The sequence below is a fragment of the Panicum virgatum genome, chromosome 5N (genome assembly GCF_016808335.1).
Source record: "Panicum virgatum strain AP13 chromosome 5N, P.virgatum_v5, whole genome shotgun sequence".
Taxonomy (NCBI): domain Eukaryota; kingdom Viridiplantae; phylum Streptophyta; class Magnoliopsida; order Poales; family Poaceae; genus Panicum; species Panicum virgatum.
In genome coordinates, this window is record NC_053149.1 from 46,945,011 (window position 1) to 46,972,541 (window position 27,531).

At 45.9% G+C, this 27,531-nt stretch overlaps 2 protein-coding genes and 1 long non-coding RNA gene across 4 annotated transcripts; 1 reads left to right on the forward strand and 2 right to left on the reverse strand.

The window, feature by feature from the left end:
• Positions 1 to 9,283: 9,283 nt before the first annotated feature.
• On the reverse strand, positions 9,284 to 13,732 carry LOC120676011 (neutral ceramidase-like). Of its 2 annotated transcripts, none has more exons than XM_039957219.1 (10): positions 13,438 to 13,732; positions 12,931 to 13,331; positions 12,650 to 12,858; positions 11,986 to 12,324; positions 11,637 to 11,892; positions 11,290 to 11,560; positions 11,080 to 11,205; positions 10,606 to 10,669; positions 10,310 to 10,473; positions 9,284 to 9,970 (listed from the first exon to the last, which is right to left on the reverse strand). In XM_039957219.1, exons 2-10 carry the CDS (start codon positions 13,290 to 13,292, stop codon positions 9,422 to 9,424), a joined length of 2,340 nt encoding a protein of 779 aa, XP_039813153.1. In that variant the 5' UTR covers positions 13,293 to 13,331; positions 13,438 to 13,732; the 3' UTR covers positions 9,284 to 9,421. The 2 variants fall into 2 exon arrangements, with proteins under 2 accessions (XP_039813153.1, XP_039813154.1); XM_039957220.1 differs by having other exon boundaries at positions 12,931 to 13,328; positions 13,438 to 13,731.
• Positions 13,733 to 15,123: 1,391 nt separating this feature from the next.
• Positions 15,124 to 16,220, reverse strand: LOC120675762. Its single transcript, XR_005675475.1, has 3 exons — positions 16,170 to 16,220; positions 15,375 to 15,481; positions 15,124 to 15,274 (listed from the first exon to the last, which is right to left on the reverse strand). It is a non-coding gene; the product is annotated as an uncharacterized LOC120675762 (long non-coding RNA).
• An 8,395-nt stretch (positions 16,221 to 24,615) lies between these two features.
• LOC120676959 (late embryogenesis abundant protein Lea14-A-like) lies at positions 24,616 to 25,406 on the forward strand. Its single transcript, XM_039958306.1, is given in 2 exon segments — positions 24,616 to 25,065; positions 25,113 to 25,406. Coding segments are annotated over 2 exon segments (579 nt in total). The 5' UTR covers positions 24,616 to 24,736; the 3' UTR covers positions 25,363 to 25,406.
• Positions 25,407 to 27,531: the final 2,125 nt, after the last annotated feature.

Consider the following 27,531-nt stretch of genomic DNA (forward strand, 5'->3'; position numbering starts at 1 on the left):
ACCGGCTCAACGATCAGCTCGTGGACAGCTTCGTTCGTGGCGTCTACACGAATAAAAATATGTCATGCAACAATTAGGATACGGTGCAACGCATGTGTGCTTACGATTGAATGCAATTCAAAAAGACAAAGCAAAGCGGTTCAGAAAATCAATTCGTTTTAGACTAAAGTGTTTCCAACGAAAACAACTACTAAAACGACCTAAGTTAGCATGGATTAACAGGAGTTTGCTTTGCATGCACGAAACAAAATAACTAACCCTAGCAAGCCAGCGAAGTATAAATAGATCTACCCAAAAGCGCATAGCAACAGGCCACGAAACTTTTACAGTGGATTACACATGAAAAGAGTAAGCCACTACGAATTTTTCATAATTTTTAGAGTAACAGAAAAAGTGGTACAAAATAAACCACCTTAAACGCAAACTGAATTTTTCAGCAGAGCAAAAGTGGTATTTCACATGCACAAGTATTTTTCCTCAGAAGCTTGTGATTTTAGAAACCTAACAAAATTTATTTGGCATTTTTCGCATTTTTCTGTGAATTTCTACACAATTATGAATTACCAGCCGAAATAATTGAAAGAAAAACATAAAAGATAAAAGGGGGGGGGCGCTGACAGCCGGGCCCCACTTGTAAGGGAGCCCAGGCCCAGCTCCAGGCGCCCCCTTCCCCTGCTTCGCCCGTGCCGCGCGCCACGGCACTGGGCCAGCTCGGCGGCCAACAGGGCGGCGGCGGCGGCCTGAGCCGGCCGCGGCACGCCGGCGGCGCGGCCTAGCCTGCCCACGGCCAGGGCAGGGCGGTGGGTAGGGCGCGCGTGGGGCGCAGAGGGCAGGGCGCGGGCGCGCAGCGGCCTGCGGCGGCGCCGAGGCAGGGGCGGCGCGGCGCGGCGGTTCCCCGCCGGCGGCGGGGTCAACCGGCGGCGGACGGGGCGGTGCGGGCTCAGGGAGGCCGGGCGGCTCCCTGGCGCGCGGCGGTGGCTCGCGGGGAGGCGCAGAGGGGCTCCGCGACGGCGAGCGGCGGCGCACGGCCAAGGCGGCGGCGACACACGGCGTTCCGGCGGCGGCGGCTTGCGGCGGCCGCGGGGTGGGACGGAGCAAGCTCCAATGAGGCCAGGCGGCCCTAGGGCGCGCGTCAGCGGCGAGGGGCGGCGCCCAGGGAGGTCCGGCGGCGTGTGCGCGCGACGAGCGGCGCGTTCGCGACGGCGCGGCTGCGATTCGACGGCGGCGGCGCCGATTCGGGTGGGGAATAGGTCAGGGAGTAGGAGGAGGCCGCGATTGAGCTCACCGTGGATCGATTTTGGGCGGAGGAGACCTCGGAGAGGGAGCTCGACGAGGAGGGGCGGAGCTCGGCGGAAACGACGATGGCGAGCGGCGGTCTGAGCTCGGTGCTAGGCCGATTCGGCCGGGGTAGGGCACGGCCGCGCTCGTGGAGGGATGGACGAGCTTCGGGGCGAGGTGTAGTGGTTCGGAGCACGACGAATCGAGTTGCGGCGGCGAGGACTTGCCGGTGTGACGAGCGGCGGCGGTTGCTCGGTGCTGCTCGCTCGAGCTTGGCTCGTCGTGCACTGAGGAGGAGAAAGGAGGATGGGGACGGCACCAGAAGCTTCGAGGTCGTCCGCGAGAGGAGAAGAGCGGCGCCGGGCGCGATTGCCGACGCGTGGACGCGCTCGCCGGCGTTCAGTCGCCGGTATGGGCGCGGGCGTGCACAGTGCTGAGCACTGGAGCTGCACTGTTTCTTCGTTTAATGATTTTGGCTCGAATTTGAACAGTTGAAACTTCAAATTTCATATGGGAACATGAAATTTGGCCAAAACAAAAGTTGTAGAGGAAAAGAAAATCTACAACTTTCGTTTTGGGCGAAAGTTGATTTGGAGCTCGGAACCAGGACAAAAACGAGATCGAACACTGCTAACTAGATGTTTGCTAAGCGAACGCGATTAGCGTTAACGACGAATTTGAGTCCACGATTAGCGAGTTAACTCATGCTTAGCGAGACGATTAACACAGGGGTGTTACATCTTTGCCTCGGTGTACCACCCGCAATCCAACATAGCCGTCGAAAGAGCCAATGGCATAATCTTCGGCAGCATCAAAAAGTGCATGTTTGATCAGAAAAAGGGCAAATGGGCCGATGAACTCCCGAAGGTCATCTGGTCCCACAACACATCAGAATCAAGAACCACCAAGTTCAACCCATTTAGGCTACTCTACGGTGCCAAAGCAATGACACCAGAGGAGCTCAAAAACCGAAGCCTAAGGGTAACCCACCAAGTTGATGCCATCCCCTCGGATGACAAAGACCTCTTAGAGCTAGACATCCTACCAGCCTCGGAAAATATAGAAAAATATCAGCAATAAACCACGAAGTGGAGGGACAAGAATGTCGTAAAAATGAGCATCACAGTCGGAGACTGGGTCCTAAAAAGAAAACCAAACGCAGAAACTTTGCATACTTATCCAAGCAAAAGCCAAGGGGCTTCGACCTTCAAAAAGGTCTGAACCAAAAAACCTTCGGCACAAAAGGCACAATAAGTGCAAAACAAACACCAAGGAGCTTCGACCTTCAAAAAGGTCCGAACTAAAAAACCTTCGGCACAAAAGCCACAATAAGTGCAAAACAAATGCCAAGGGGCTTCCACCTTAAAAAAGGTCCAAACCAAAAAACCTTCGGCACAAGAAGCACAATAAATGCAAAACAAACACCAAGGGGCTTCGACCTTCAAAAAGGTTCGAACAAAAAACCTTCGGCACAAAAGGCACAATAAGTACAAAACAAACGCCAAGAGGCTTCGACCTTCAAAAAGGTCCGAACCAAAAAACCTTCTGCACAAAAGGCACAATAAGTGCAAAACAAACGCTAAGGGGCTTCGACCTTCAAAAAGGTCCGAACCAAAAGACCTTTGGCAATAAAGTCACAAAATGTGCAAAAAGAACGCCAAGGGGCTTCGACCTTTTAAAGGTCCGAACCAAAACACCTTCGGCAAATTAGACACAATAAGTGCAAAAAGAACGCCAAGAGGATTCGACCTTTCAAAAGGTCCGAGCCAATAAAAACCTTCGTCAAAAAATGCACAAAAAGTGAAAAAAGCGCCAAGGGGCTTCGACCTTTCAAAAGGTCCGAACCAAAAGACCTTTGGCAAAAAACAGAAACAATCCCAAAAACGCCAAGGGGCTTCGACCTTTCAAAAGGTTCGAACCAAAAAACCTTCGGCAAAAAATGGAAACAATCACAAAAACGCCAAGGGGCTTCGACCTTCCAAAAGGTCCGAACCCAAAATAACTAAGAAAGCATCGAAGGATGGATGCCAGAAAGGGGGGGAGACATTTTTTTCCATCCTAACCATCGGCACACATCATTCAATTTACCCAGCAACGAAAAGAACAAAACCCCTCGAAGACAACAGCGCGCAAGAAATGGGGGAGACGTTTTTTCACAAAATACAAAGTTTCCGCACGATGCCTCGTTAGCAAACAAATCATCTATGGGAATACCAAACACTTCTTCTTCACAAAATGCCTCCGGGCAACGACTCGTTAGGAAGGGGGGAGACGTTTTTTCAAAAACCACCCTAACTAGAGTCACCTCGGACAACAGCAAATTACCTCCAAAAAGATCCTTCGGCAAGAAAAAACGAAGGCTGGCGGGGAGATGTTTTTCTCCAAGAGCCCCACGACAGTACTACTCTGCAAACCTTATGTGCAAATATGCCTAAGACATCACACAACAAGGCACCTCGAAGGATGCATATCACAAGGCACATCGAAGGATGCACAAAAACAGCACCTCGAAGGATGCACATCACAAGGCACCTCGAAGGATGCACATCACAAGGCACCTCGAAGGGTGCACAAATCACAGCACCTCGAAGGATGCATTCAAAAGAGTCATCTCAAAGGATGCCCGACCAAAGGCATCTCGAAGGATGCACACAGAGAGGGAGCCCGAAGGATGCGCAACAAGAAGCCCCAGGAAAAACAATCCCGAGAGTATATACACATCAAGAAGCAACGCGAAGTTAACATGCGAACGAAAAGAAAAAAGGTTACAATGAATCACGTCCGGACCAGCAAAAGTATTCTGCAACGCTACATCCGGGACGAGCAAGGCTGAAAGCCTCCCAGCTCATCGAAACCCTAGTGTTGTTCACGTCCTGCAGCATGGGAATATTTACAAACAAGTTCTAAAGCCCCCAAAACAAACCCCTACAAGCTAATCTTTACACCTGAGCTCTCGGCGATCTGTCCGCTTCGCGTCCCGAAGGAGACCTGCTCGCTTTGTGTGTCCCATCGACCCCCGAAGGTTGATCAAGATTTAATTCCTGCACAAATAACAAATTTTTACCACAAGAAAGCCAAAAACCAAAAAATTCAGAGCCATCTAAAAGAAAGCTTACCCCTGTCGCAGCAGCCGCGAGGGTCCTAACAGCGACCTTCCCCGAAGGCTCCCAGAAGTGCTCGAAGTACGCAATCTTGACATTCTGAATCCTGTCAACCTCTTCGGACAAACCCTCGTAGGGAATGTACTGAAAACCCCCTTCGATCTTAGAAAGGTCGACGGCGCCGGCACGGAGAAGGTTCCCAACAAGCCCCTCGAAGGAGACGGACGCCGCGTTATCATTTGCAACGCTCATCACCTCCCCGAGGCCCTCGAACTCCGATAGCTGCCAGTCCAAAAGTTGAAAGAAAACTTGGGGACCTTCGGCCGGCTTAGGCAAGGGCAAAGGCTCCGCTCCAAGGGCAGCAAGAGCCTTCCTGTACTCTTGGTACACCGCGTCGGCTCGAGCGACTACCTCCGAGAAAACCCCCCTCGAGCTCCACCACCCTAGTCTGAATCGACTCCAACTCACTAACCTTATCCCTAAGAGCTTTCTTCTCATTGGCGTCATCCTCTACTGTCTTCCGAAGGTTTTTAAGAACCTTCTCGTTGTCCCTCGCTGCCGCCTCCAGCCTGATACACTTCCCCTTCAACTGTGTGTTCTCATCCCTAATAGCGAGAACTTCCGCCTCAGCCCGCCGTAGCTTCTCCGACAGGCTCAGCTTCTCAGTGGCGCTCTTGACCCGAAGGTCCGCGTCCGCCTTGGCCTTCTGCATCAAAATTCAGCTAGCGTGGGCAAGCTTCTTGCTCAAGTCGGCCACGATGAATGCAGCATCGGAAGTGGTCGTTTCTGCCACAGCTGCATTAAACTCTGAATCAAACACAAAATGACCTTCGGGGACACAAAAAATTGAACAAAAGCTAAACAAAATAAAACCCTGCCTTACCCTTCTCAGGGGGGAGAATCCCGGTCCGGCCAGGCCCTTGCATCAATGCCAAAAGTTGCTTCATCGACGCAGACACAGCTGCGAAGGAAATAAAAAGAGGGACCCTATAAGATCACAAACAAACCAAGAGCTGTCAAAACCAAAGAAACAAAGCTTACCGGCTTCATCGAAGCCCAACCCCTCCAGAACATCCACCCCCCTATCCGAAGTTAGAACCGAGACTCTGCCTAGGAAATCCCCGCCCCTGAGAGAGCAGCGTCTCACCAACCACAATCTCTCCCACCTCGGCACCCGCCGCAAGGGAAGGTGTGGCGACCGTTGTCGTCAGCGCTGCATCCTTCGGGACACCAACCACAGGCCCAGTAGGCCTAGGCTCAGGCGGCTTCGGAATGTCCGCAGGCTTGGCCCTAGTCTTGACAAGACTCTGAATCCTCTGGCGTTTCGTCGTATCATCGGAGGAACAGTGAAGGTTAATCAGCGCTCTCGCCACCTCAACCCGACTGCCGGAACCAAAAAGCATGGTCCCGTACTCATCGCTAAGATCATAACGGGATCTAAAAAGCCTCCCCTCGGGAACTACAATCTCCCCGCCCACCGTCCCCATGAGCTCTTCCATGAATGAGGGCGTACCGCTGTCGCCCGAAGAAACCTCCTCATCTTGCGCCTTCCTCTTGGCGCTCTCAGCCCTTGCAATAGAAACCCTCGTGCTCGAAGGTTTCTGACCACGCCCGCGACCTCGCGGGCTAGTTGCCCCGGAGCTCCCCGCCTCCTCCACCTTAGCCTTACCTCTGGACTTCGACCCAGGAACCTCCGAACCAACGTTCCCTGGCGGAGTCATTCTTGGAACGGCGTTCGCCAGCACCGGCCGAGCCTCGTAGGCCACGCCCATCTCAGCCAAACACCGGTTCAACCGAAGGTTACCGCCGCACACCTCCACCAAAGAATGATACTCCTTTTTGTTCCAAGGACCCAGTATCTCTGCAGCCTGCCGCACCAGCTCACCCACAATAACCTCGTCACTAGAACCTTCGGGCCTTCGAAGCCCAAAAACCGGAGAAGTCACATCATACTTCAAACCAGCAAAGCGCTTGTGCTCGAACCTCGACAGAGACCAACCAGCAGCCAAAGGCCAAACCTTCGCAGCCAGAAATTCCTCGACAGCATCCCTGCCACCACAAACTTGGCAAGCCGTCATGAAGGCTTCCAGACACAATTTGAAACCCGGCCCACGCTTGCTGAAGGCAGGCTGATAGACGTGATCAAACATCTCAATGTCCGAAGCCAGCAGATACTTCTCCTCGACAGAACCTTCGGGATCAGGGAAGCCAATCTTGGCGTAAAACCAGTATCCCAACCAGTTCCCCTCCCACTTGTTCTTGTAAGCCGTCGAGAGCATAACCTTCTCTAGGCCGGTCCTTTTGTTCGGCTTGCGAGGAACGAAGGTGCAGCAGCCGTTCTGAACCATGCTAAGCTCGGCATCATCATCTACATAGACCTTACGAGGCTGGCAGTGCAGCTGAAAAAGCCTACAAAAGGCATCCACGGAAACTTCCCCTCCGAAGGTCCGCAACACCCACAGAAACTTGGCCAATGCAACAATCCCGTTCGGGGTAAAGTGGTGGAGCTTCACGTTAAATGGCTCCAAAAGCTTTGGCACAATTGGATCCATCGGAAGTCTAAGCCCCGCTGTAAAAAAATCCTGACCACAACCTCGCCGATCTCCGGTACAGAAATCAATTCTGCCCCTGGAGGGCGACAAACCCCCTCGGCGAAATAGCCATTCGAAACGTAGATGTCTATCGTGCTCTGAGAAACGGCAGATGGCTCGAAAAGCAAAGTCTTACGTTTCTCCGGAGCCATTAGTTCCGACACGTCTGCGGACACTGCCGAAAGGCTCTCGCTGGATTGCTGCTACTGAGAAGGCTGCGAACCACCCGCCTCTCCTTCGGGAGCTGGACCAGAGTCTGCACGAAGAACCGCCCTCTTAATGAATGCTATATCTACACAAAAACGAAGAAAGACAAATTAAGAAAAAGGGTTCAAACGAACCTTCGATCAACCTCGCTGTTTGCTTAGTACGAGCCATGAACCACAAATCCACTTACACCGAGGAAAACAACCAGCTTGACCACGCACGAAAACGGAATCTTCGAAAGAAACGCTTTATAGTGGAAAGCGCCGAAGGTAAGCAAAGCTCGAGAGGGCACAGAATTTACCCCCCCCCCCCCCCCGCTTATATAGGCGAGGGAAAGCAACAGTACCAACGGTAAAATCGAGGAGTCGGCCGCCCAAGCGGCGCAATAGGAGCCCGACACGTACACCACCAAAACTGACCGTTGCAGCCGACGGTTCGGGAGATGTTTTTCCTCGGGAGCTTCCCGAAGGTTACTTGCAATCTTCTTCTTCAACGCGGGTTCAGACCGTCGGCTTCGGACCTCGCCCTCAAGGGGCTACTGTTGGGGATTGGACCTTCGGGTCAAGTCCTCACCCTCGAAAATGCTCCTTAACTTTTTTGCAGGGCCCCAACGAGAGGAAGTCAAGCATAGCCGAAGGTATCGGATGAACACTAAGAAGCGCAAGCTCAAAGACCATGGCCTTCGGGACGAAGAATATCACCTTCTGTAGGTCGAAGGTGACAGATGGCTGCCCAGAAGCGCAAGTGCAAAGACTAATACCTTCGGTGACGAAGGATATCGCCTTCGTCCGGCCGAAGGTGACGAACGGCTGCTCAGAAGCACAAGTTCGAAGATCAGGACTTTCGGGTAAAGGGATCAACTTCGGGAACGAAGGTGACGGCTGATTGCTCGTTGATGGAACATTCATGGCTGAGACTCCCGGAGGTCCCCGAAGGAAGTGAAAACCTTCATCGGTTGTAGATATGTGTGTGAAACGTGAATATGTGAGAATGTCGGATTTGTACACCTCTCGAATACGTGGGAAGGTCGGATTTGTACATCTCTCACCTTGTAATTTTACCTCGAGGCCGGCTAAAAGTGAGCTGTAAATGAGTTGGGAGGGGGCAATTTAGGAAAACCTGGCCAATGGTTAGGGGTATAAATAGCCCCTCTCTCCACAGTGTAAATGGTTGAATTTTCTGACTATTATTAGAGAATTCAGCACATACGTTTATTGTCATTTTCATACTGTTCATGCTCCCTATCTAGACATGAAACTAAGATCCCAACACCGCCACTGCCCCTTCTTCCTCGTTCCCGCGATGCACCGTGCGTGTTCCTCGGCCGCGCGTGCGTGCTCCTCCGACGATCCATGCCGCGCGCGCGCGATCGCCGGACGCACGAGGGCACGCATATGCGGCGCCCGATCCATCTGGATCTCCGTAACGCATGCCGCTGCCGGTACGGTGCCCAATGATGGACAGCACAGCAGATCGCACCGGTCGCGACAGCGGCCACCACCCGTGATCCCCGCTGCTGCACACGCGGTGTCGAGATCGGGCAGTGCGACCCCTCTCCCGCAGATCTCGGTTGCCAATGGTCTCCCCACACATCCACGGCTCTCCTAGGCAACCCGTGGAAACCGGTTTTGTTTGCATCTCCCGCTGCGGGAACTCTGTGAATCACACTACTCAACTTTTGCTGGCGCCACCACCAAATACATTTTTGATGCATGAAGGTAGCCCTGTCGATCTCTTCGCACACCAGAACGTCTTGCCTGCTCGTCTTTTGTTGGTGCTTCTAATCATTTCAGTGGTCATGGAGTTCCTGATACATTTGTCCATTTTCTGGAACCTGATCTGGCGATCACGCTGGCAAACGGATGCTGCCCCTCGCGCGAAGACTCACCGGCAAACGACAATACTCTCTGTCCTGGAAAGAATGCAGTTCTAGTTTTATCTAAAAAATTTTCTTTCTTAAGGTTGATCAAAATTATAGAGAATATGTCAACATTTGTATAAAAATATTACTTGTATTCCCTTTATGTTCTCTCTGATGCTTAATGATCGAATTTATTGCATCGGCAGTTGTTGATGGAATTTGCCTCTTAGTGAAATTCTGTATAAGAATATTACTTGTATTCCCAACAAAAACATTGGTTTAAAATGATCTGGTAACGTTATTAGCATCGAATACATGTAAAAACCAAAGGGAAAACATGTACATATATTGGCCGGTGTAAATTTCATAGTTTTTTTTACCATTTAACGCACTACGAATGCACTAGAGGTCCCTGTAAAATATTTGATCGACCCAATCAACGGCTTGGATGCGCCAAAATGCCTCAACCTGTAAACACCCAATGGAGCATCTTCAGGAATTGTCCACTCCAGAGTCGCGAAACTGTTTGCACTCAATCGTAATGGCCTTGACCACTTGAAGCGCAGTGACCAATCGTCGTCATCATAGGCAGGGACCCAATCGCTGCCACCATCCAGCTTCTCAACCAGTGCGAAGGTACCGTCAGTGAGGAGGTCATTCCTTGGGCAGGCTGAATAGAATGTAGCGTTCACAGTGCTGCCCTTCCTGAAAGTGGAGTTTGCAGGAACGTCCGAACTGACATCTCCAAACGTGACGCCAGGAGGTGTCTTGTCGACTATAACACCTGGGAGCAGCTCAATTTGTCTGTTCAGCAGATCAGGAGGCTGCAAATTTGTTGGGACCTCTTTGTTTGAGACCATAGCTGTAGCAAGTCTCTGAAACTCTTGAATGTAGGCACTTAAGGTGTGGGGGCCGTACAACGTTGATGCTCCCTGTAAAAAAACCCCGCATTTTCCCCAATAAGATATTCGTGAACAACTTTTCCAGAAACAGAAATAGGCTTATTATTGATTGACTTCTGGATTTAACAGGAACGGGAAAAAGCAATTACAATAAAAGGAAGAATATAATTTTCAGACTATAGATGGAAGGCATACAAATGGAATAGGACAGTGCAGATTCAGACATATCAATAAAAACTCTTGTTCCTAGTAATGCCCGGACAGCTAGAAACAAACTGTGGGCTAACAAACATCAAGCTAATGTCAGACATTTATTCAATATTATTATGTGGTTCTAAAGAAAATAAAATGGTCTGGGAATTTACGCACCTCATATCTTTGCACCTGATATTCTTCGTAAGTTGTAATATACTGGGAATAGGTGTTTGTTAGACCCGCAAGGACAACATGAATATTGTTATCAAATTGACTACTATTCGTAAGTATATTTTTGACTGCATCACGTAGTCGCCTCCCAGCCATTGTTGTGAACTCTGAACCAAAAATAACCATTAGAACTGCATATTATGAGTTTTTGACATCATAATAATAGTTAATAGATCAAAACATCACATTCACTCTTTGCTTGGCATATTTCATAGGAGCAAAGAATCAGGAGTATATACCTCCGGGGACACACAAGATAACCAGCTGGCCTATTCTTATGATCTGAATTGGAAGAATCGCAGGCTGCATGATAATACAGAATTCAGTACAGGACCAATAAAGAATAAACAATCAGCTGTGCAGATTCAGTCGGAGAGTCACTTGGTTCATAAGGTAACAACTATTTCAACTCATGCCACTAGAACGGAAAAAACAACGTGTTGACAATAAATATGTTGATAGTGGCTATGGTTAAGCTCTGAAACTAAGCTTCACAGAGTCAGAGCAGTAAAAAGCATGGTTCACTATAGCTAGTGTTTAGTGGCCCATAGCTGGCAGGCTTTAGCAGGCTAAATGGTGCCACTCTGGCTGCCCTTCCAAGCAGCTATAGCCGGCTACAGTGCCAGCTATAATCGGCTATTTAGAACCATGGTAAAAAGTTAGTATTTACAAGCGTGTACGCATATGCTTGTACAGAGAATGTGAAGACTTACTGCCCAATCGTATGGAACCTTCATTTCACCCGTGTCTAGAAGTATTGGTTTCGGAGCCTGACATTTCACTTGCTCTGGCCCCGGTGGCCTAATTGCATCCCGTACTAACCTCCAGAAAGCGTTTCCCTAGTACGAGATTGTGTAAACCAGTCAATAGCACGCGAATAAAAATTGCGAATCTAGTATTTGATGATGATTGATAGAACCAACCTTGGCGTCTCCTTGTTTAAAATCAAAAGCTCCAGGACCATCTGTGGTTCCAGCTGCAAAGGCAAACCCCATGGCTGCTGGGCATGTTTCCACTACCTGCTGACCTCCTGTACTTGTAGGAACATTCACTTTTAGTTGCGAGAAATCTAGGTAAGTATGCCTGTAGTCAACTTTGCCCTGTATTTCTTCAGATGCTGAATCGAAAAGATTAACAGCCTTGAGAAATTGCCTATTGCCAATTATACGGGTACTTTCAAATTCATCAGGGTATCTGCAGGATAGGAAAAAATATCGGGTTGATTTACAGTAAATACTTTAAAATTTGAAAAAACATATGAAAAAGGTACCCTGGGCCTCGTCCATAGCATAGCTCATTCTTCCCATTACATGTACTGTGATTGAAGTCGCAAGGAAGGCCAGTATCTATACAAAATGCTCCCAAGACATTCGGACTAACATCTCCACAGTTTGACTGGCAGAATGCAGAGACAAATTTAGGCTTATTTTGTTGATTGCTTCTAATACGCCTGGTGATATCTGAACTTGATATTTGCCTTCCACCGGAGGCCTTGTAAGACGATGCCAATCGTACTAAGTCATCAGCTGAATAAATCAATAAAGAAATAATTAGTTTGGCAAGTGCCTAGGATATTTCATTTCAAGAATCACGAAGCAGTCAGGAAGCATGGAACCTACTTATCTCATTGGGTTCAGAAATTAGTGCAGAGACTCTTCTCGGATTTCCAGAGCTTGCATGAGCAGCCTGATTTGGGATGACATTTTCTTCCGCCCAATCTTCCATGAAACGTGCAGCTGCACCTTTGTTATCGCCACTAATCAAAGAATTTGTACGACTCATTGATGTTCCATGGGTTGCAAACCAATTGAAACTCCCAATTGGACCAAGTTCATCATCTACAAATTTGATAAGGGTCATTTCCTTATCAACATTGTACTGATATTTGCTTCTTTCCTCAGCTGGGTTGTTTAGGTACGCGCTGGGGCTGCGATTCACACCAGCGTCAAGGAGGTCACCTGAAAGTCATGTGCCTGACATTGGTCACAAAATTTTTGCAGTAACCAAAAACCAGTATAGCAGCCAGCCAGCTACATAGGGAGTAGTACATATCTAATAAAACTTTAGGGCAGCCTTCCAATAATGGTCAAAAATTGAAGGAAAAAATAATCAATTCAACCAGAGTTAAATTATGACATTTGGATGCCTACTTGAATTAAATGTAGTTAACAATGGTTAAAAAATCACAGACAATATAAAATCAGTCCCACTGATGTTTTAAAATGCCTAAATAAAATCAAAATAATGCCTAAATAATCCAGGAAACTAGAGACAATTTTGCACCTTTGTTCACATATATTTTCCCTGGACGGAGATTGTTGTGAGCTTCAACAATGGTTTGCTCAATGCCGTCGACGATTACGTCGAAGGATTGGCGAACAAACCCAAGAGATGTGACAATGTAAACCACATACTGCAGATAACCTCCAGGCCCGGCATGAGTGTGTATTCCGCTGATAGCCACATTGTTCTCGTTATAAAGATCACCGTACCTGCAGTAACCACCATGAGGATGAAGCGATTCATGAAAGCGACAACGTGGTGATCAGAGTAACCACTCTTACCTTGCTTTTAGCCTCTCAAGCACCTTTATGGTGACTAGCTGCGACGCCATGCAGGCATCAAGGTTGACAAAGACGGCACGCTTGCCATCCGGCTCGGCGACGATGAACGCGCGTGCCTTGAGCCTGAAGTGAATCCCTGCCGCGATCTGCTCGGAGCTCGCGTACCCCATCATGTTGACGTCTGCTGCGGGCCCCGTTATGTCGTAGCTGCCCATGCCGACCAGATACGGCGAGGCTGCAAGCGCCGGGCGGCAGTAACTCTGAAGAGCAAGCAGCAGGAGGAAGAAGAGACATCGCCGCCGTATCATGGCAGAGCCTGGGCCGTGAAGCTGGCAGCGGGAGGGAGATGGTGGCCCCATCATCAGGAAATTGAATCACAGGGAACTATGGCTAATGCACTGCTGAAGAAAAAGGGTGGCGCTTCAGATTTCAGAAGAAACTACGGCTCGCAGAGGAGGAAATGTATTGTCCAAGCAGGCAAGTGGAAGAAAATGAAACGGAACTCACCAGACATAACCGCTCAAGCTGCTGAACTCCGTAGTCTATCTCTGAATCGCTTTAGTTCAGGGATTTAAGATGCGCTGGGCATCAAGGAATCTGCAATGCCCGATAACGAAAGGGCCTGAGCAGAATCCGTGAGATCTGACGAGAGTTTGAGGCTAGCAGACTAGCAGAGTGGATGCGGGCTCGCGGCTGTGTAGTGGAGACTGGAGACTGGGAAAGAAGAAGAAGCAGAAGCAGAGAAGAAGCGGCCAAGAATGCCAGGGCGGAGACAGGCCAGGTGGGGCGTCCAAGGCACGCCGTGGGGATAGAGAAGCTTCGGCTGGTACGAAACGGGTTTAAAACAAATTCTCAATGTGAACCATCTTGGCCGCCTTTTTTTGTCTGTGGGCTGGAGATCGGATCGAAATCTTCTCACCGAATGACAGCTTACCATTACTTGAAGAAAAAAAAGAATGACAGCTTACTGTAAGAAGCAGTCACTACTCACTACTTCGCTAGCCACAGTATAAAAGATTGCAGCGCATGATTTCCAATTTCCATGGCTCGGGGAAGGGAATGCCCGCGCTAGCTGTTTCCTCGTCGGGCTGGTCGGTTCCACGCGTGGCCGGAGGCCATGCCAGACAGACACATGTGATGGACGCAAGGCTGGCGGAGACCCAGATTATATATCTCCCATCCATTCATGGAACGCATCGAATTGGTGCTTTGCTGTTGCCGACGAAAGGCAGTTCGCCGTCACTCGCATCGTGCACTACCTTCCTTCTCGATGTAACGGTGTTGGGTGACATGCGATACGATGCGCCGCTGCCCTGGTAAAAGGAGGCGGGCAACGCATGGACGTACAAAGCCGTGGAGGGCAGAGGTCTGGCCGGGTCCACACACCACGCTCCCTGAAACCTGAAGGCTCTGAACCACGCTTGCCTGGCGCCGTTGCCCGCATGTGTTCGTTTGGATTGGCGTCGACGGTACGGTGGCGTTGACGATGATCCGGACAGCATTCACACCTCAGTGGGAACTGGTGGGGAGTGTCGTAGTGTGGACTGGAGCTAGCAGGGACATCAGTTTTCGCGCCCACCCATCCACCATGTTGCCCTGCTGCTCTCATCAGTTGGCCCGTCTGGAAAACCTGATCACTTCACAACGTTGATGCTCATCGCGCAGTTTGTCCTGTACCCCCTGTTCAAGTTGGCGGAAATGACTTCTTTTTTCTTTTGTTTTTTTTTATCTAAGAAGGCATAAAATGGCCCAATGGATACTTGAGAAGACAAGAAGCCCAATAATCTGTGTTAAGTATGTGGTGGGGCAGAGCGTGTCGTGGTCGTGTTTGGTTGCCCCTAAAAAGTTTTCACCCCTTTGACTACTAATTAGGGGTAGTAAATGGGTGGGTGGGGGGGGGGCGCTAGTTGACGATCGTGCGCCGCGGCAACAAAGCAGCGAACGAGCGCCAGAGCTAGCAAGCAGCGCACATGCAGTGCCAGTGGTAGTAGTGAACGAGCATTTGACTTGCTCTAGTGTTACAGTCTGTCGCTGCTAGTTCCGTGCTCTACTTTGCCTTCTAATCTGTTCTCTTTTTTTTTTATGGGACGGCGGGTGTGTGGGTGAGTGAATGGGCGGGGGGTTTCACATCCGTATGAATGTAGAACTCAGATTTATAAATAAATATCAAAAATCTCTAAATTTAGGTTTACATTAGAAATAAATAAAAGAAGACTGATTGACTGTCATTCTAAAACATATAATAATCTAAAAACTAATAGCTCTGTTTATATTCTTCATCGAATATAGCTATTATTTTAAACCATAAACAACATCTTCACTGATAGAATCCAATGGTGACACCCTGAAAAGATTGAAAAAATGAGAAAATTTGTAACTCTTGTGCTCAACTTATATAAACTGGTTTTAAGAATGAACAAAAAAATATCAACAGGAAAACTTACATGCATGGTTAGTATTTTTTTATGTCTACAAGGGTATTGTACTTTTTATTGCATGCGTGTGTCAGTAGGTAGTAGAACGTGCATTCACGTAGTGGTTTTGCATCTTCCTGTAGAAAAAAAAAGACAAATCTATTTAAAATAAAATTTGAAATTATGAACTTTGTACACGCCACAGATAAGTTTGTTGTTTCCACAACTTGAAAATTAGAAACCGTGAACTTTGTAATGGAATTAGCAGCTAAAAAAAACGTTGAAAACTACAAACTATGATCTTTGTACTAGCACACTAATAAACTTTGTACTACTATAGTAGTAAACTTTACAGTCGCATACCCAAAACTTTGAAATCCAATACTATGAACTTTGTTCTAGCTGAGTAATGAACTGTAATAGAATCGGCAGCTTCAAAAAAGTTGAAAATCAGAAAACTATGAATTTTGTACTAGCACACCAACAAACTTTGTACTACCATAGTAGTAGACTTTGCAGTGCGCCCCCCCCCCCCAAACTTTTAATTCCAAAACTATGAACTTTGTACTAGCTCAGTAATGAACTTCGTAACCTCCCCCATCCTCCTAAAAAACTTTCAATTCTGAAACTATGAACTTCATACTAGCACACTAATAAACTTTGTGATGTAGAACTTGAAAATATCGAAGTATGGTCTTTGTATATAAAAGCATATTATGACTGCTCATGAACTGTGAATGAAAAAAAATCATGAAATAATTATATTCACTACTTTACGGCATGATTTACAAAAAAAAAGATATGGGTACCAAAAAGTGTACTCACTAGTTTGAACAGGTGCTGCTTCTCGCCATCGTGGCTTTGCATGAGTTTCATAAACAAATATACCACTATCTTGAGGTGGAATAAAAAGGGCACAAAAAATTCAAAAACTTTACTACTAGATAGGAAACTTTATACATGGATATTGAAACTTTTATTCAAAGCTTGCACACTAAATTCAAAACTTTTCTATTAACATATTTTCAAACTTTCTCTATTATAACATATACGGGTGACTCTAGTATAAGGGCATGCATATATCGTTATGAACTTATAAACTTAGAAAATCATGTGTAGAATTTTTTTCACAGCAATCAATATGTGTTGGTCTCACCTGGATGCTTGAGAAGTGTTGTGTTCCAAAGTCTTGTTTCAAAGCTTTCAATGAGCTTTGGTGTCACCTATACAAAATGATAGTTTGGTAAGCTTCTTGTTAATGTTGACACACCATGGTCATGTCTCACAAAAATGAATTTCATCATGGTTTAGTGAAAAACACAAAAGGAACCCTACTGCGCAAATGCCTTGACAAATTGCCAAAAATACTAGCAACTCAAAGCATGAGTTTATTTTCTGATGGAGAGTGCTAGGCACATCAAGGTAGGATCTTCAAAAATCTAAAAATACTATTCATAGACTCTGTGTTGGCAGAATTAAAAACAACTAGGCACAACAAGGTAGTATCTTAAAAAATCAAAAAATTTGCATTCTGAATTCATAAACTTGCTAGCAGTCCATTTTGAACTTTATACTCACAAATCCAAAAATTTAGTTCGAACATTCTCAAATTTGTATTCTCAAGTCCAATACTTTGCACACTGAATTCAATAACTTTGTACAAAAAAAGCACATTTTAAAATTTATGATCCAACTATATAAAAAATTTATAGTCACTGATACAAAAGTTCGTACTAAAAAACTTGCTCTGTACCTCTAAAGACACATGCTAAAACTTTGAACTCACTACTTGAAAACTTTGAATGCGGATACTAAGTAACTTTCAAATCACGAATAGAAAACTTTTGGACAAAAAAAGAATTTCACAATATTCAGTCTGCAAGTAATGAGCAAAAACTTGGTTTGTCTCAACATTTGAAGACACATGCTAAAACTTTGAACCCACTGCTTGAAAACTTTGAATGCGGATACTAATTAACTTTGAAATAATGTATACTATCATATTATAAACTTTATACACCTGGATCAAAAACTTTGTTGTTCAAAACTTTGCAATCACAGTTGCATGAAATTTGTACTAGCACATGTCAAACTTTGTGCTCCGCAGGTCATAAAACTTTATAAAGAAATGTTAGAAACTTTTAACTACATTTCATATGAGGGTAAGTCGGAAAATTCATACATATTGGTTTAGATAACTATCTGCATATCTAACTTTCAAAAGTTAGAGGCAGCTGCTTGTCAGTAGGAGTTCCCAACAATCTTGTGAAGAAGTAGATTTCATTAAAGCCAACTATACAAATATACATTGATAGAAGAAATTCAAACTGACATTTTATATACACATAAACTGGCCATTTTTCTTGAAAAATTGAAAACCATCTATACTAATAACTATCATCTCATATTGACAGAGATCAGTAATGAACATCAAACTATCATCACATATAGTAACACATTCATATTATGCCAAGCAACAACTCTAGGACAGTTGCAACAAAAAAAATGCTAAGTGCTAGCATTCGATCAAGTTGGTAATAGACCAACAACTTCAAGATTAACAAAATGGCACTACCCTAGCAGCTATGCAAGGTTTATTTCAAATCAGCAGCATGCTGTCGTCCGTTACCGTTGTTCCCAGTCAAACTCAGAAAAGAAACTGACTAACATTACCTGAGGAAACCAAACAAAATATAGGAATCGTTACTCTGTAACAGATAGTGGGGGTAGCTTATAACATTACCATTACTACCAAAATGCAAGAAAAGCCATGCCAGATTTAAGGAATTGAAATAGAACACACCGAATGTGATAGTTGATTTAGGAACAATTGGAAAAAATAGTTTTTACAAGTAGAACTCCAAAACTTTGCATTCTGAGGCCCTGTTTAGTTGAGTAGCACAAGCTACTATAGACAATTTTAACCACTAATTAAAGTTATTAAATAAAGACAGTTTACGAAACTAACTTCACAACCCCTGCGCTACTTCACAAGACGAATCTATTGAGGTCTTTGATCGCATGATTAGAGTATGATTATTGTAGCATTACTGTAGCCAATCATGGTGGAACTTGGCTCATTATATTCATCTCAAAAAGTTACACTCATATGTGAAAAGATTTTACAAATAAACTTTATTTGATACTTCATGCATAAAAGATTCTTTTTGTAGCACAAGTTGCGCTAACAAAACAAACAGGGCATGGATACATAAACTTGCTAGCAGCCAATTTTGAACTTTCTACTCACAAATCCAAAACTTTAGTTTGAACATTCTCAAGTTTATATTGTCAAGTCCAATACTTTGCACACTCAATTCTAGAACTTTCTACAAAGGGCATTTTAAAATTTGAAAAAATGCTAAAACTTCATTTCAGAAAACTTTGAACCCACTACTTGAAAACTTTGAGTGCAGATACTATGTAACTTTCAAATCATGTATAGAAAACTTTGCAAAAAAATGAATTTCAGAAAATTCAGTCCGGAAACAATGAATATATCAAGCTCGTGACATAGAACTTTGACCCTATCAATTCAGAACTCTACCCTGGTACGACTAAAGCCATATTCATGTTTTTTAGGGGCAGCTTTGGACATAATATTTAAAACAGTCCGCTTTATGTTGATAATGGAATGTACCATGAAAATGAAATTTCATGGTCATAAGTCATAGTGGAGAAAATACCTTAAATGGATCATGGGTTGTCTATTTTAATCCTTGAATAATGCTGAATTCAAAAAAAGAACATATGATCCTTGATTTGAACAATATGTATAATGGTATGTTGAATTCAATCTCCCTGGTTATATTACCAAAAGCCTAAAAGCTTATAATGCTGTGATGAAAATTTACCTACTAAAGCTAGGTTTCTGCAGGCAACTCATCAGATGAGATGAAAAATCAGATGTAGAAACCTAAATCAAATTCCTACGGGTGCATGTGTGCAGGTGTTTCCCCCTAGCAGGGTGCTGCCATGGTGGTGTGCAGGAGGAAGATGTCGTGGTGCTGTGTTGGAGGAACATGCCATGGATTCCAGGGACAGAAAGATGGGGCACGATGTAGCTCACCTAAAATTGAAGGCCATCGATGGTTGCTGTGGTCGATGTCGACGAGCAGGAGGATAGATTTTAATTATATGTACCTTCTTCTCATAATTCTGTTGAAGAACATCAGCAACGATAAAAGGGTCTTGTAAAGGCATGCTGATTTGGCAGTATTCTTGATTTCTATTGTTGTGAAGCATCTCATAATTTTAGCTCCCGTTGATTTCGGTTGGCAACTTTGACGACGAGGCGGAAGGGCCAATGCTCGCACTAGAGACGGAAGGGGAGGATCTAGAACTCCCTCACGCTCAGTGTCCTTCGTCAATCTATTGGGTCCGTGTCCCTCGAATCTTCAGTTCTTTTCCGACAGACTAGTCTTATAATTGTTTCAAGGTTCATCGCGACATTGTTTTCAAGGTTCTAGGCTGAAAGAGTTTTGGGAGCTAAGATGATTCAGAAATGGAGGCGCAGCCTGTGTGTGTCGAACATGTTTTGGGATCATCAGCAAATCCTCTGTTGAGGTTAGATTTTGTCAGTGTTTATCTATTTTTGGTACTACTACTTGTTGTGTGGATGCAAGATACATCTGGGCGTCAGGTGGATGCAAGATATTCTCATTTTAGTTTGATTTATGTGCAAGATTCAATTACAATATTAGATTTGCAGATATCTATGTAAGCAAGTTATATATGAGATTCAGCTACGATAGTAGTTTTTTCCCTTTATTTTGGCATCTCTATTTTACTGCATCATGGATTAATTGATATGAGCACCCCCTCATTGTCATATGCATGACATTAGGACTAGCTAGATGTATATTTCAGATATCAAGATACTACTAGGCTATTTTTTTACTGCATGTCAACGAAAAGGATAATGAGTTTTTATACAAATTTATTAGTCTACAAATATAATGTTCAATATATGCTAGTAGTAAGTTTCAGATATATGAGTAGGAAGTTTTGTACATATAATTAAAATCTTTCCAATACTCAATGGGCTAGAATATATTTTAGCAGCAATTGAACAAGTAATGTTGAATTGCTGCTAAAATTCTGCACATAATCAATAAGAAAATATTTTTTTAAAAAATAGCATATACAAAAGAGAATCTATGCAAATCCCAGCCTGAGGGCAAATGAAAAGATTTTTAAAAACATGGAAGAAATCATATGTACCTTCTTCTCCATGGCACATTGCATTTGCTCCTGTCAAAAAGCAGTAAAGTTTGCAGCTGCCTAGGAAAAAAATCCTGCAAAAAATGGGAACATGCTAAAAAAAACTCGGCCGGGTGGGGAAAGACCGCCCGACCAGTATTGACTTTCTAGAAGAAGCCTCGGCTTCCCCGACCGAGAAAATCCCCGAACCCTGGCCCCGCCCTGACACTGGGGGCCGTAGCCCATGGGAACCCTGCCTGGGCCATGTAAGGGTCCTCAGGCCGACTGGGCCGTCCACACCAGTGCATTGGCACCGGGGCCAGCGAGGGGATTTTTTTAACCTCAGCCTGAAAATTCGCTCCCACGGGGAGTCGAACCCAGGACCTGATGAGTGCCGCTGGGTTCCTCTAACCAACTCAGCTAGAGGCCCTTTGGCGGGAACATGCTAACATGTTGGTGTTTTTTTTTTAAGTTGAAGAAACCTTTCCGAACAATGATACAATAAAATTTTTTGGGTGTTGCGAACTTTCAAGTAACATGACAAAAACTTTGTAACTGAAAACTGAATAACTAAAATCTCATATTCTAAAAACTTCATATGTCACATGCTTTTGAAGCCACAGGCTTAAAAACACATTCAGCGCACACTACTTGCAAACTTAGAATACTGATAATCAAGAGTTTTTCTCTAAGTTTCAGATATTTTTTTCCCTATATGTAGCAGGTGATGTGTAGGTCAGAATTAAAATATATGATGCCTCTAGTTGAAATTTTCAGAGAAAACAACTATGAATGCTTGTTTCTGGAAAAAACCATTGATGGCATCCTTGTGAGTGAATAAAAAGAACATATGATCCTTGGTTTGAACAATATGTATAATGGTATGTTGAATTTAATCTCTCTAGTGAAATTACCAAAAGCCTGAATGCGTAGAACACTGTGATGAAAATTTACCTACTAAACCTAGGCTTCCGCATGCAGCTCATCAGATAAGATAAGATAAAAAAATTAGATGCGGAAACCTAAAATCAAAATCCTACGGGTGCATGCGTGCAGTTGCTTCCCCTTGCTAGCAGGGTGCTGTCGTGGTGGTGTGCAGGAGGAAGATGCCATGGTGCTGTGAAGGAGAAACATGCCATGGATTCGAGGGGCAGGTAGGATGGGAGCGATGCAGCTCACCTGAAATTGAAGGCCAGCGACAGTTGCGGCGGTCGATTTCAGCTCACCTGAAATTGCAATCCCCTTCCACCTCGCCATCGATCCCCCTCGACCCACTACGTGCTGGCGAAACGACAGTGCATGGCGAGCTCGGCGTGGCTTCCCTTCTCTTCTCCAGCGGACTCCGGCTCGATGCAGACGAAACGGAGGTGTGGCTTCCCTTCTCTTCTCCTGTGTACTCTGCCTCGATGTAGTCGAAACGACGGGCGGCGTCCTCGGCGTGGCTGCCCCCTCGACTCCGGTGTACCCCCACGATGCAGGGGACCGAAGCGCGGCGGAGCTCGGCGCGGCTACCTCCTCGTCCCCGGTGTACTCCCCATGCAGCAGGTGAAATGGAGGCGCGGCAAGCTCGTCGCAGCTTCTGCTTGCTTCTGGTGCGCACTACGCCTCGGCGCGGATGAATCTCACGGCAAGCGCGGCGCACGACGTCAAGTCAATGCGGGTCTCCGACGATTTGCCGCCCTGTCTCCCTCAAATCCGGCGATTGGATCCCCTTTCGCCTGCACATCGAGGCTAAAGGAAGGGGATAGGGGAAAGGGGAATAAAACAAAGCGTGTCTGGAATTTTTGAAAATGACAGTGGAATCCGAAGCGGTAGAAATTGGAAAGCCAGCCACCGTCTCCATCTCTAAGCAGTACAAACACGTGGGCCGTTCGCTGCAATCGCTTGCTGTGCGCGCGCTCTATAAGAACGGTAGTAAATGAAATCTAATTACAAAACTATCTTCATAAGAATGATACTGTAGCAGTTACTGTAGCTAATGAGACTTTTGACCGTACGTTGAAGGGATAATTCACTACCGGAAATCGCTAGAATGCCGTGTGCCTAGGTCTTTGCCGTGTGCTTTTTATCGGGCACACGGCAAAGAGCCACTTTGCCGGGTGCCTCAACAAAAACGCACGGCAAAAAAATACACACGGTAAAATCCATACTTTGCCGTGTGCTGACACACGGCAAAGTTATAATTTTTTTTCTCTTCTCACCTCGAAACTTTTTCTAACCACCACATACAACATGTAGTACCCCAAGTTAAAATTGGGTACATTTTTAATTTTTTTTGCTATATATAACTAATTAATTGCATTTCAAGCAATTTTTTGAATCAAGTCATATTTGAACTACAAGTGGTTGGAGTAATAGAATAAAATGAGTGAAAAATAATATTCATGTTATTTAGCCCAGTTTGAGGCCTTCCACGTGAAATCAAAAGAAATTTTTAACATCTTGTTCAGGAAACACGCCCACGAACGTGTATCCGAATGATTTTAAAATTCTAAAAAAAATAAATGAAGACCGAAAATCATGAGATTTGTCAATACCTCGTTATATCATATGTGGAGGGCAGTGGTAAAAAATTGAGTAGGTTTCCTAATTTTTTTACGTACAATGCTTACAAACGAAAACATCTCCGAAGAAGAATCAGAGATTTGAGAAGGATGGAGATAGGTTTGGAGTGAAAGTGACGGTCGAATTTGAGTTCGACTTCGAGAGTTTTTCTACTCTTCACATACAACATGTGGTACTCGATGTTAAAATTTGGTTTATTTTTGTATTTATTTGCTATATTTAACTAATTAAACACATTTCAAATAATTTTTGAAAAATAGAACTTTGCCGTGGGCCGGAATTGGGCACACGGCAAAGCCAGCCCAACTCCGGCCCCATTCATCGCCGGCCCATCAAAACCCTAGCTATATTTCCACTCCCTCCCCCCTTCCCCCTGCAGCCTCCCTCCCCCGGCCCCGCCCCCCCTCCCCGCCTCCTCCCTCTCCATCAGCCGCCGCCGCCTCCCTCCCTCCCTACTCTCCCTTCCCTCCCCTCCAAGCCCAGACGGCGGCACCGGTGCATGGACGCCGGAGCGAGCTCGAGGCCGGACGGCAGGATCTACGGTGGCCTCCTCTACCCCGGCGGCGGTGCATCGGCCTCGAGCTCCCTCCGGTGGCATGGCCTCGAGCTACCTCCCCGGTGCAGCCTCAAGCTCCCTCCCCGGCGCGGCCACGAGCTCCCTCCCCGGCGCGGCCTCGAGCTCCCTCCCTGGTGCGCCGAGATCCGCAACGAGCTCTGATCCCTCCACCGGCGCAGCGGCGACGGTCCAGCGGCGCGACACGCGGAGATCCAGCTGCGACGGCCATGGGCGCGGCGGAGATCCAGCGGCGACGGCAGGGGCGCGGCGGTGGTGGCAGCGGGCGGCGGCCGGAGCTGGCAGCGCGGCAACGGCCAGGGGTGCGACGGCCGAGGTCCAGGGGCGTAGCGGCGGAAGTCCGACGGCGCGGCGACGGCGGCCCGAGCAGGGCAGCAGCGGCGGGCCTGTTAGCTTTTTTTATTTCTTGTATTTTTATTTTGCCGTGGGTCAGACAAGCACACGGACAAAGGGCACACATCAAAGACTACCTTTGCCGATGCTTGTTTACAGTGTGGTCTTTGCCGTGTATTGCACACGGCAAAGACTTTGCCGTGTGGAAAATGGGCTTTGCCGTGTGCAACTGGCACACGGCAAACTTCGTGTCTCCCGTAGTGATTAGATGCAGTTACTGTAGTATCACTGTAGCTAATCATGGTGGAATTTGGCCCATTAGATTCGTCTCGAAAAGTTATACTCATCCGTGAAAAGATTTCGCAAATAAATTTTGTTTAGTACTCCATACATATATTCGTCTTTTTGTGAAAAACTTTTCATCATATTAACCAAACACGGCGAAGCCCACAATCTGGAGATTCTGCATGCCCATTGAGCAGCGCGCACCCATGGCCGCGTTCTCCGCCTCCCATAAAGGCGGCTTCCTCGCGCGGCTCCGTCCGCTTCCCATTTCCGCCCTCCATCCCCATCCGCGTCGAGGGACACCGCCACGTAGGCACGTACACCACCGCGCCGCGCGTGCGACGAGACCACCGCCACCGGCCGCGGCGAGATCACTCGTCGACTCGTCGTCCACCGCCAACGACGTCGTCCCCTTCGCCCCCCAACGTACAGCATGAGCGCCACGGACGAGGGTGAGGAGGAGCGGCGGGAGCGGGGCGGCGGCCTGGTGTCGGACCTGGTGGACAAGGCCAAGGGGTTCGTGGCGGAGAAGGTGGCGCAGATCCCCAAGCCCGAGGCGTCGCTGGAGCGCGTCGCCTTCAAGAACGTCAGCCGGCAGGGCATCGAGCTGCAGAGCCACGTCGACGTCAACAACCCCTACTCGCACCGCATCCCCATCTGCGAAATCACCTACACCTTCAAGAGCGCCGGCAAGTACGTCTAGAACTACTGCCACCCATACCCATTCTGAAGTTCTGATTTCGTATGCAGTTCACCATGCACGCTAATCCCTGGTTCCATCTCCTCGTGTGATCTTGTGGGAATTAAAGGGTGATCGCGTCGGGCACGATGGCGGACCCCGGGTGGATCGCGGCGAGCGGCAGCACCAAGCTGGAGCTGCCGGTGAAGGTGCCCTACGACTTCATCGTCACGCTGATGAAGGACCTGGGCGGGGACTGGGACATCGACTACGTGCTCGAGGTGGGGCTCACCATCGACCTCCCGGTCGTCGGCACCTTCACCATCCCGCTCACCACCGAGGGCGAGATGAAGCTCCCCACCTTCCGGGACCTCTTCTAAATTCTAATAAATGTCTCGATCGTGGACGAATTGTTTTACCTTTGTTTTTCTCTATCTCTCTCGTTGTAACTTAGTGCTGGATCCATATCGCAGGTATAATGATAAGGGTTAAGGTTGTTGATTTGAAGTCACTATGTCATCATTTTTTTAGGGCTCATCGTCTGAGCCACGAAAAAATAATCTATGGTAGTATGCTGATCGTTGGGTTTATTTTATAAAAAAGAAAAAAAATATGCTTTACACCCTTAAATTATCATAAAAATCCGATTTTCAACCTTTAACTACAAAACCAGATAACAAAGATCATCCAACTGTTGAAACCGGCCGAATTTGGCCCTTTAGGTGGTTTTGAAGTTGATTTTCTATTTTATGAGAATTAAAAATATTCAAATTTAAACTAAAAAATTTATAAGTAGTTCATTTTAAATAAAAAAGTACAAAATGGGTATAATTTTTTTTCTAAAAATATAACATATCTATTGGTACGATACTTTTCAATTATTTAGATCCAATTTTTTATTTTCATAATATTTAGTTGCTTGTAGTTATTAAGTTATATCTACTATTTTTAAATAACTAAGATTTAAATAGAGTAATAATAAATAGGTTATATTTTTAGAAAAAAATTGTTCCCAGTTTCTTATTTTTCTGATTCAAAATGAATTAGTTTTGATTTTTTAAAGCTATTTAGAATTTCTATTTATTTTTTATAAAAAATACAAAACCACATTGGAAACCACCTCAAGGGCCAAATTTATCCGGTTTCAATAGTTGGATTACCTATGTTATCTGATTTTATAGTTGAAGATTGAAAATCGAACTTCTGCAATAGTTCGAGGGTGTAATTTGAACTTCCCCCTATAAAAAATAAGACATGCAGGAGCACTGCCAAATCATTAGAAGAAGAAGTTCAAATCTTAAAGTGTTGCGATTACATAAGGAAGACAAACACACACAACTTGCTAAAAGGATATTCATAAGAAATTGGCCCTGTTTAGTTCCCAAAATTTTTTGCACAGTACTCATCACATCGAATCTTCGGACACATGCTGGAGCATTAAATGCAGTTAAAAAATAACTAATTATACAGTCTAACTGATTAGCACATGCTTAATTTTTTAAGCATAATTAGTTCATAATTGAATATTATTTGTCAAGTAACAACGAAATATGCTACAGTACCAAAACTCAAACATTTTCACCAACTAAACACACCCTAAGATACACTATGGGCACCGCACGCCCTAAACCGTAGATTGGCCTCCTCCTTACAAGGAGAAGCATGGTCAGTGGCTCAGCTTCCTTTCCTTCAAAAGTCTTCTATTTCTCTCCTTCCACAAAATCCAGGCAGTGTACGTAAGTAATAACTGGCGCTTTCGTTCTTCGCTGATCCTTTGATAGATTTTGCAGTGACCCAGTCCACCAATCTTCAATGCTTACATCAGTTGAAGGCTTGCGTACCAAATCACGTGTCCACGCTTGAACGAACTCCCACACTCTCTGCGCAAACGGACCCTGCAAACTGAGGTGTTGCGCTGTTTCAAGCGCCGAACTACAAAGTGAACACAACAGATTGCATTTGCATGGCCAGTTCCAATCTTGCAGCTTGTCCGCTGTTAAAATCTTTTCTTGCACAAGCAGCCACGTAAAGAACCTGTGTTTGGGCTCGGCATGCACTGACATTGTGGATCTCGGGTTCCAAATCCCTTCTTATAACTAGACAGATAACGCAAGAGATGCATATTCACCAGGACAATACTACTCCAGTGCACCACGTTAAAAAAGGGGGAAGTTAAACTATTCGTCCAAATTTAAATGCTATGTCGAGAAATATGTTCTTGGTCGCTCTTACCCCCGGCCCTATGCATGCTTTTATCCCTGCTAGTATCATCTTGTGCCCAAAATTGGACAACTCCAATCCCTGTAGAATAAAAAAACTGCATATATATAGGCCACGCATCCTGATATGTCACGCCATAAATAAGTTGGCACTATTTGCCATTGCTTTTCTTGGATTCGATTCGTGCTGACCAATTATAGTATAGGTACTATATAGCACGTGCTCGGTGCTTCCTCTCAAAAGAGAAATGAACGAGGACGAGCTATCAAAAAATGCAGGGAAAAGTTAGCATGCCGCTATCATCATCAGGCTATTTTGGGTAAGTTGGA